Here is a 10,554-nt window from a genome sequence, read left to right as displayed (position 1 = left end):
TTCAAGGGGCTTTACCTGTAAGCAGAACGAAAAAAAAAAATAAGCAATCCCAGTTTCTGATGACTTACAAGGCCTTCCCCAACGGTCTCAAAAAAAAAAAAAAAACAAAAAAAAAAACCAAACCCACCAAAGAGAATTTTGGAGTAATTGAAGCCGATACAGGAAGAGTAGAGCAGAGGAATGACGGTAAGCAGCTAAGTCATACTAGCTTGGCATTCTTCCAAGAAGACTCTCATGTCTACCCAACCGCTAAAAACGCCTGGTAATCTTCCCTTCTCCTCTCCCCTTCTCCTCCCTCACAATTTCACCATCTCCCTTTCTGCTGCTGAGGCTGAAACCTCTTCAATTGCAGCAAAGCAAAGCAAAAATGCATTTTTCTTCACCTCGACCGAAGTTTTTGCAGTCTTCTCTCTTTTCCTAACCCAGAACCTTTGAAGGAGCAAGGGGAATTGCTTCCCAGAGACATTCTTGTTGATGAATTTTGTCTATTGGACCCATCCAGCCCCAACGTTGTCTCTGGCACTGCTCAAAGCCTCCAAACCAGGTAGGTGATAGCCAAAATCCTGAAGTACACTGCATACAGAATCTGTTCCCCTAAACAAATGTTAGCTTCAGAGCTGTTTAATTCTAGCAGATGTCTGTTAAACTCACTACCTGCACCCCAAATAAATCAGTTTGAAGGAAGGCGCTGGGAATCGCAGCTCGTTTTTCCTTCAACTTTTGTCCTACAGCCTCACACAAACTTGAGCAAATATTAAGATCTTAATTCCCCCACAGCTAAACCAGTAACGTACTAAGCCTTTCAATGTCAGGGCAAGAAGGGAACGCATGTAGATGCAAGAATTATCTCAAGACACACACACTACACAATCTGATATAAAACTTTACACTAGGAGCCAAATAGCGCAGATGAAAAATACAGTGCAGAGTACGAAATGTCTCTTAAAATACAACTAAAAGGCAAGCAATCATCACAGAAACATTCAGTCATCTAGAATTTTGATAAGAATTTCGTAGAAAGTTAAAGAAATTACCATAAAAAGAGACACCAAGTATTTCAAAAACCTCTGTTTTATTTGCACAGAGTAAAATACATCATATAGTGAACATCATTTTCCACCCATAATCTTAAAGCCATTAATAAGTGTTTTCTCTTCACCACATATCCCTGGCCAGAAGCAGACAATGGAAATGGGAATGCTAATTAGTCTCTCTCTGCCAGAGCTACAAGGTGCACGTCAATCTCTGCTTCTGTAAGGATCCTGAAAGAAGACAAAGAAATCTTAAATAGCTTAAATGATTCTTCTCCTTCAGCTCCAATATTAGGACCTAATATCTACACAGCTAAGTTTTATACAATGCATATTTCAGCCCTTTAAAGCCCCGCTGCCAGGGCCACAGGATGACATTTCAATTCTTTTTGAAAAATAAAGGAACAATCAAAGGCACTAGAGAGCAAAGAGGTAACAGATGGTAGAAAAAGAACAGGTAATTCCTAAGTAATATATTTGCAAGCTGGGATCCGGTGAGAAGAATGGGTATGGTAATTAGTACAGCTCCTCCAAGGAGGACGCAGGTTTTCATAGCCTTCTTCCTCTGGTTGTTACCCATTCTTTCTGAAAAGGACTTCAGACCAGTAAACAAAGTTTGGCAGAAAGCTAGCACTTGACCCTTGAGCAGCAGTGGAAAAGGGTTAATGCAGCTCCTGCACGCTTTTTCAAAAATGCTGTGCTATTCTGTTGTCCTAACCACACACCACCAAATGCAGAACCACCCATCACCACCATGTCAACTTTAAACGTACTAGGAAGCACTCAAGAGACTGCACCTGTAGGACCCAAAGGTTTGAAGCCTCTCCCGAACCCCCACCTACCAAGTAGCTAGACTAAAGCAACAGAGGACTTTTCTTTCCCATCCAGCTGTTTCTTTTTTTTTTTTTTCTAATTAAAAAACAGCAATGAAAGACTAAGGCAAAAATAACTGAACTCCTCTGCAGCAAGCCAGCCTTACCTAAATTTCAGGGGCATACCTAGAGGGTCCTTTTGCATTAACAAAAAAACCCCGAAACTTATTCTCCCACACTTCATGCACACTTCCACAGCTACACGTTCTGTTTTAAGAAGGCCGTATCCGACGCGAGGTACGGCCCTCATCAGGAAGATTTCCGGGTGTTGTCTCGACAATTGACCGAGTAACCTTGCTGCACAGAGTGCACTGCACCCAGATTCAGGTGGTCACAGGGGAGGTAGGAAACTGCAGGTGCTTTTCTTTCAGGCTAGGTGGGAATCCTGCGTACTCAGAAAGTTCAGCCAGTTCCAAATCCCTGCAGTGGTTTTTAAATCCAGAATCTTTTAATCTTGTCAAATTTAAATAGAATATTTCAAACACTACACATTCATAATCTTTTAACTATATACTGGAGAAGTTAAAAACTGCTACAATTACAAGCAAGTGTCATTTAAAGATCTAATTTAGAAAAGGATTAAAAAAATTAAGGGACTTGCAAATTTTTCTCTAATATAAAACAGACTTTACTGCCTAAGTTTTTTTCATGACTATGATCTGGAAATGGACTCCAGATATCAGTACAAAGAAAAATTTTTATTCTTTTAAGTATGAAAAAAATTATATAGACCAGATCTAACTACATTTTAATCATCACATAAAGCAATAGCCTTTTAAGAAACAAAATACAACACTTTACTGGATCCTTTAACCATGTCAAAAATTTTAAAACTGTGTTAAGACTTTTTTTTTTTTAAACAATGTCTTTTACCCCTACACACTTTGAAGAGTTACAAATAAAAAAAAAAAAAAAAAAGATAAAAACAACTCCAAAACTTCAGCTTCTGACATTTATCCCTTTTTGTTGATTTACCATTATGCAAGAAGTTAAAACTAATTGCACACAATCAGAGAAACATACCGAGTTTTATCAACACTGGTCACTCACCTGAAATTAGGATTTTCCACTGTAACTACACCAACTTCTATTTCTGAAGGTTTGAAATCAATGGATAGTACAGTAGACAGGCATGTTATTGCTGTCTGAAAGATAACAAAAACCCCTGTCATTAAGCAGAAAACACAAAGGCTTTTTTTTCTTTTTTTTTTAAACAGACATAGCATTAACTTAAAACTAGAAGGAAGGGTAGTTGTTATCTCCTTCCACCCCAAAACCTCAGCTGAGGAGTTTCAAATAGTTTCCCCTTATTACAGAATACAGTCTGATCTCTCCGGTCCTCTCCCTAAAAAGCCTGATCTACAAAAAACACAGGGGCATGTCATTTTTGCAGCAGAACGCCCCCCCCCCTTTTATCACGCAAAGATTAAAACCCCAGGTCCCAAGGACAGAACGTGTTTCATCAGTGACAAACAAGACAGACACCATCATTACAGTCCAAGACTACTCAAACCACATGCCACTTGTGTAGCTTCCATTTTGGCCTTTCTTCTGGTAATTAAAATAACTTTGGTTGTTTTTAAACCTTAATTTCATCATGGCTTAACTTTATTTTTTTTTCCACCCTAATCATCACCTGGTTTAAAAGGTGTTCTTGGCAACCTCAATCATACTTAATCCTGCAGTAGGGTCATAATAATGCTAAAGATGTATTCCTAAAATTCTGATTAAGCACAAAAGAAGTTCCATAAAACAGCTATGTAGCCAGATGCTTATCAAATCAGTTATTCTGCTGGCATTTAATTGTGATCAGTAATGTGTTAGGAAGTGTAAACACCACACAAGACTTTCCTAAAGTTTATTTTCAATATTTTGATGATACATTGATTCTGCAATAATCCTATCAGACTATATAGATGTCTTATCAGAAGACTGCCAAGTCGTAAAAAAAAAAACCCAAAACCCAAACAAAATTCTTATCCTTGAAGCGTTACCTCTAATTCACCACAAGATTTTAAAAAGAAGGCAGTGTGTGTGTGTGCATGTGCACACCTGAAGAACACTACAAAAATGTGATTCTTGTTTTTGCTTGACAGAGTTGCTTCTCCCTATCACTGCCAACTTTTAAAGTAATGGTGTCTGATCTACATTCACAATCTCAGCATTTTTACAAAGACAACAAAAAGGTATAGAAGTACATCCAGGATTTGACTGGCAGATTAATTACCAATTAAGTATTTGTGCCACACCATGGAAGTGTCATGAACTAAAAACAAGAATATTAAAAGACTGTTTCATCTACCTCCAACCGTTCAACCAAAAGTATAATCAAGCAGTAACAGAAAAATACATTTAATGTGAAAATTACTTAGCCAGGATAAAAAAGGACCTGTGAGGGAATTTCAAATAGATTCATTTTCAGTATGCTACAATTATTTAACCCTCTCAGGATCTTCTCTTTAAAGAAATCACGTATTAAGGAAATCAGTACCTATTAAGATATACACGGTACTTTCTCAGTAATGTAGATTTTGGAAGTAATACAGCTGAGGGTCTGAAACTGCTTGGCATTCCCAGGGATCTTAACAGAATACTCTGTTTAATCTCACAGGGGAGTCAGTTGCTTAGGTTATTGAATTCCTCATTTCAACTGCTGATCTTGTGATGCAGAAAGCATCACCTTAGGAGAGAAGAACAAGGCCTGGCAAGAAAAACAGGTGGCCATGGAAGAGGAATGTTTAGAGGTATCTCTACAGTGTAAGTGAAAAATTAAGGATGACCATAAAATAAGTTCATTGACCTATTTTATAAGTAGGATACATTTTTATAACGGGCCTTGAACAACAGTTTTCACAGTAGGCGTAACAACTGGTGTTATATTTACTCAACTGACACACAAGCACTACCCTGTCCTGTTTGAAATGCTTTCTAACATGAAGATTGTTTTAAGTGCCACTAAATGAAAATTGTACTGGTATCCCCAGAACCATGCACCGCAGTAGCCAACCACCAGCTAACATGGGAGTACTACAATTAAAGATTCTGTCTCAGCTAATGTCAAGCGAAAAAAAAAGCAAATTAGATGACTATTTAAACACTTGCAAAACAACTTCAAAAGATTTTCTGGTTGGAATAGCTAGACTTGCTCTGGCAACAATACAGAACTGTTAAGAAAACAGGAAATGCCTAACTGCATTGCTCTATATCGCAAGCCTACATACAGCATATTCATCAAAAATACTTTAACAAATCTTTATCTCCTTGTGCTGGCCTACCTCTACTGTCTGTTCATACGTCCAATCAAATTTCTTCTTTACTTTCTTTTCAAGAAAACTGGTTGACTCTGTCTGTTTAACTCCTGCAGCTGTGGCCTTGAATCCACAATAGTACCCTGCCGGATCACACTTGTACACCTGAGGGCCATGTTCTTCATCAATACCAATCAAAATCATACCTTGAAGAGAAAATTTGTTACTTTATTTCTTTCCGCAATTTTATCAATTTCATTCAGCTGAAGAACAGAACAGATACTCCTCTCCCACGAGACATGTGCATGCACAGCAGCACATCTTTGCGAACCAGTCCAATACCCAGAGCTGCAATTTCCTCTTTATCTCCAGTTTCCCATTTCTTACCAGCACCTCATTACCACGTGCGCATCTCAGTTTAGTGCAAACTAGATTTTTATAATTCCCAAAGAAGGCTACTCTTTAAACACAGAAACATTTTTGCCATGCTCAGCGCGTAGAGAACCACAAAGTCAGGAAATACAAATGTTTAATCCCAATACAAAGTTAACCCAGCCACTTCCTGTGTATGTATGGCATTTTAAGAGTGTAAACAATAGTTGTATTCTCATGTGCCTTTTACCAGAAAGCAGCTCTACAAACACGTTGAAATTAATGAAAATATTAAAAGATCAACTTTAGATTTCTCAACTGTAATCCTGAAAAGCACTGCATTACATCCTTTTTCCTCTTTTCTTTAAAGGAAAAAAAAAATCTGAGATGAAATCTGGAAATATCAGAACATAAAACTGAGTCTTTGAAGACCATTTGACTAAATGCTTTCAAGTTGGACAGACTTCAAGTAACACAAACTGGTCACGTCACTGAAAAGCATCTGTGATCACCCACACTTGTAGATTTACAGTTGTATAGTCTCAATATACATATTAAAAATAACTCGAAAGCCAACACTTGCAAAAAAAACCAAAACAAGTTTTAAATTATTTTCCTGTTACACACTTGCATAACTTTTAACTAGTAGTTATAGCTGATACGCTTCTGAGCAGCTATTACTCCAACAGAAAAAAATTTCCCATCATATTTTTAAAGAAAGGTTAAGAACAATACATTTTTAGTCATGTGTTAAAAAAAGAAAAATCACTTTCCAGTAGTATCAAAGCATGGGAAATGCCAAGGGAAGAAACAAACAATCATTCCTGAACATTACAAGCATGGGAAAATTGCCCCATCATGGAAACTGTGGTGCAACCCCGAACATTAGTGAGAAGTGCTAGTGCCTACTATGATTACGAGAAGTGATTCATCAATTCTGAAACTATTCTCCTTAAAAGACAAAAAAAAAAAGGCAAACAAGCAAACAGAAAGAAACCCAGACAAAACGTTTAATGAAAAAGTAATTGAGGAAACATTGTCTTTTATTTCAGTTCCCGGACAGCCTAACAGTACAGTTATAATTTGCTCACAGCCAAATGTAAGAGAAAAACCAAATCAGAACCAACCTCAGAACACGCAGATGACCTGGAATATCTACAAAAAACATCCTCACACACAGCTTTTTTACTTACGCTGCATTTGCTATTATAAGACTGGTGTAGAAATGTTTGCAAGTGAAATATTTTTAAGCACTTCTTCTCTACATTATATGTATCACAGTTAAGAGCAAAAATTATGCAGATTGTGGTCCCGTACATACTAGATAGATAAAAAAGCCACAAAACCTGCACAGGCATAATTGCACTCTCTACATGCCTGTTTTAACAGTGACATTTACTGAGACAGAGACGCCAGTAAGAAGAACATCTCCCGTTCACAGACATCATTGTGCAGGGCAAACAGACTAGATCCCAAAAACTATGGTGAAATATTATCACATGTTTTAAAGAGGCTAAATCATTTACTCCAATTTAAATGCTGAGTCAATGTTAAAATCATGGCTCCAGCTGCAGACTTCCAACACCGTGTTATCATCTGGCCATCCGTCCCTCTTACTCCTTCAGTTACATCCACACCTCACACAATGTGAAAATAGGCAAGAATTTCTTATACTTGAAGTTGCAAGCTTAGACAAGAAACAGAAAAGATTAATTTCATACACTATACTTACAGCAACCAAGGGGCCTCATTTCAGCATTCTGCGTATAGACCTGAGAAATATCTGCAATCCTTTTACACAGCATATCCACAGGGATGTCATAGCCGTACTTGTACTTCCAGTTAGCAGCCTCATAGCGGGCTCTCTGCACCTGTGATCTGCTGTCAGCTAGGCAGAAAGAAGTACCATTAATTTCACTGAACATGTCCCACACTTATTACTAGCACTGCTTGAGAATGCAAATTTCAGGTACAACTTTAAGCTGTCTTAAATACACACATCAGAACTAGATAAGTACGCCAAAACCAGACTGAACAGAACAAATCTGCTAAACTTATTTGTTCTACATGATGCAAAATTGGTGAACCACATAAAAAATTTCACACACTTCAGATACTTAAAAAGATGGTGAATTAAATACCTGTCATTCCTGTCATCACACAGCCAATATTTTCAGTAATTCTGAATAAATGAGTCACTGTGTTGGAATCCAGTAACTTGTCCTAAAGAGGAAATATAAATAATCTATAATAATCTAAATACTGCCCTTCAAGTACAGAAAAAGATAAGACTCTGGATGCTCTGGTATCTACAGAAGAGCCCAAAAGAATCAACTAACAGCTAAAAATTGTCTTTCAGGCTCTCCACTATTTACTGCTACAGGTATTCAAAGGAATAAACAGGAGAATAGGGAAGATAAAAACTCAAACATCTGGAAAAGGCTGACAGCAAGAGCATGACCAACATCAAAGTCCTTCTCCCTCTGAAGAAACTTTGAGAAGATGCAAACAAAAACTTGTGCTCTTATTGCATGCTGCCCTTCAAACACAAGGGGTTTCCCCTTTGTCAACAATACACCACCACTGTACTGAAACACTCCTGAAAATCTGTTCTGCATGCTATTGGTATAACATTTTCTGAGTAGGAATTAAAGAATTCAGGAAACTGACTATGGACAACTCAGCCCTTGCAAGCCAGAGTAATGTACGTATGCCAAAGGACAGCAGGCCCAACTCCCTATTTTAGCTTTATCTCTTTGACAGCTACAGAAAAAAACAGTATTACAGTACTTGATCAGGAAATACACAACTGAGCACTGAATGGAGTTAGAACTCGTAATAATCAGAACGATAAGAAATTCAATTCAAACAGCAATGTATGTCAGTGCTAATACATATAACACCCAGGTTGCAGAGTCTCACCCCCATCCTTTTTCCCACATGCTTCCAGTCACTCCCTCAGAAGCAGACTACTTACAGGTACTTTCTTCTGTGTTACAATTACTGCAGAATCTTTCCCACGAACAGCTACGGATGTAAGTCCGCCCTGGTTTATGGCCTTAAAAGCATATTCTAGAAAAATATGTAAAAGTTAAAGAAAACCATTAAGAGACATTAGTACAAATAACTGACACATCTCTCTTCAACACAGAAATCAAACCAAGTTCTGGCCTTTTTAATACTTCAATATTCATGCAATACTTTGTGTCTTTTAGGTCTTTAGTACAATGCACACAAGAACTTGCTGATGGGAATTAAGTCATTGACTCTCTTCACAAAACCAATACCACTGCTTCCTTCAAATATTTCTAATAATTTGCCTTTTTGTTCTGTTAGAATGCTTAACAGCAACAGAATTTGTTTTAAAATGATGAGGCTGTTCTGTACTTGACCAAAATGGTCCAACCTTAACCTACAGTAACTGTAAAACCTTACAGAAGATTTTTTAACATGCAGAATTTCAGTATTTCAGACATTATTACCACTTCTAGGACGTAGTTTTCTTTTGTATATTTTAACTGATACAGATGACAGCTGAAATGATGGACCAGGCACAGAAGATGGATTTTAACAGCACCACCACATTTTCTGACTTGACATTCAACCACTGCAATGCTTTTATTAACTTTTTAAAATTAAACCTAGGTACATACCAACTAAACAGCGTTATTCAGATAAATGTAACGAATTACGATTTACCTGATACGATCCATGAAATACATTTTCCTTGATTAATGATTTGAAAAGCCTCACAATTATAAAATTGTTTATCGAGCAATACATGATAAACATTCAGAATTTCCTAATATCTGGCTGGGAGAGGGAAGTTTCAGACACTAGCTAAATGCAGATGAATTTTTTGTTAGCTATGTGATTAAGACTGGAATTTAGAACATGTCTAGCCAACAGCACAGCAAACTGCTAAAACTATCTTCTAAAATAAAGAGAGCAAGCAACTCAGCTGCTTTGAAAGCTGCATTCAGATCTATGGAAGAGACTGTACAACAGGAGAGGAATAATCTGAAAAAGAAAACACGCATCTTGCAATACCAGGATCTTGACATCCAACCTGATGAGTCAGTGCTGTGCAACGGCTGGTTGCCATGTGTTTACAGCACTATATTTATTACTCTCGGGCATCAGAGCGTTTACTGGTTGCCCAAACATGCCATAAAGAATGTTCTCTCTTTCTCTCCTCTAGATGCACAACTTCGCTCACCTCTTCACTTACCTTCCCTGGGACGATCAGTGCTAGCCTGCAGCAAAGCACAGAACCCAGCGAGACACGAGCCAGCACTGCCCACAGACTGGTCATGCTTGAAGCCCCAGGCCAGGGTTCTGCAACACTTGTTTATTTATGTGTATAAATACCTGAAGGGAGGGTGTGAAGAAGCTGGACAGAGACAGGCTCTGTTGAGTGGTGCCCAGTGGCAGGGCCACAGGGAATGGACACAGACTGAAACACGGGTCTGTCTGAACATCAGGAAACACTTTTTCACTGCGAGGATGCCCGAGCACTGGTACAGGTTGCCCAGAGAGGCTGTGGAGTCTCCCTCCTAGGAGACATTCAAAAGCTGTCTGGATGTGGTCCTGGGTAACTGGCTCTAGGTGGCCTTGCTTGAGCAGGGGATTGGACCAGATGATCTTCAGAGGTTCCTTCCAACCTCAGTCATTCTGTGGTTCTGTGACATTTAGGTGGGAAGAGAAATAGGTGCCTTCACAAACTATTTTTGCTCATGAGTACTGACAACCAGGCTTGCTGAACTGCAGTCTCTTCTCGCTCTGTTCCTATTACCACCTGCAATACTCAGTTTTCAAAAAGACAAACCAAAAAGTGTAAGGGCTCTTACAGTATAACAAATCCGTGACAAAAGGAAGGCTAGGCAAAATGTGGGCCCTCTCCAGAAGGAAATGGGAAACCTGGTTACCCAGGATATGGAGAAGGCTGAGGTACTCAATTTTTTTGTCTCAGTCTTCACCAGCAAGTGCTCCGGCCACACAGCCCAAGTCACAGAAGGAAAAGGCAGGGAC

General features: G+C 38.5%; 1 protein-coding gene across 3 annotated transcripts in view; it reads right to left on the bottom strand.

Moving 5' to 3' along the window:
• Window positions 1-1,053: 1,053 nt before the first annotated feature.
• Window positions 1,054-10,554, bottom strand: part of PSMA6 (proteasome 20S subunit alpha 6) — a 242,834-nt gene continuing 233,333 nt past the window's right edge. For 2 of the 3 annotated variants that reach the window (XM_075425330.1, XM_075425331.1), the window contains 6 exons: window positions 8,501-8,595; window positions 7,665-7,746; window positions 7,256-7,411; window positions 5,179-5,357; window positions 2,954-3,048; window positions 1,054-1,262 (listed from right to left, as the gene is read on the bottom strand). In XM_075425330.1, the coding sequence (XP_075281445.1) occupies window positions 1,205-1,262; window positions 2,954-3,048; window positions 5,179-5,357; window positions 7,256-7,411; window positions 7,665-7,746; window positions 8,501-8,595 (665 nt within the window). In that variant the 3' untranslated portion in view covers window positions 1,054-1,204. The remainder of the gene's footprint in view (window positions 1,263-2,953; window positions 3,049-5,178; window positions 5,358-7,255; window positions 7,412-7,664; window positions 7,747-8,500; window positions 8,596-10,554) is intronic. The other variant, XM_075425332.1, reaches the window with a different exon arrangement.

The sequence above is a fragment of the Opisthocomus hoazin genome, chromosome 7 (assembly GCF_030867145.1).
Source record: "Opisthocomus hoazin isolate bOpiHoa1 chromosome 7, bOpiHoa1.hap1, whole genome shotgun sequence".
Classification (NCBI taxonomy): domain Eukaryota; kingdom Metazoa; phylum Chordata; class Aves; order Opisthocomiformes; family Opisthocomidae; genus Opisthocomus; species Opisthocomus hoazin.
Note: the sequence above shows the minus strand (reverse complement) of the source record. Positions and strands in the feature narration are given on the sequence as shown.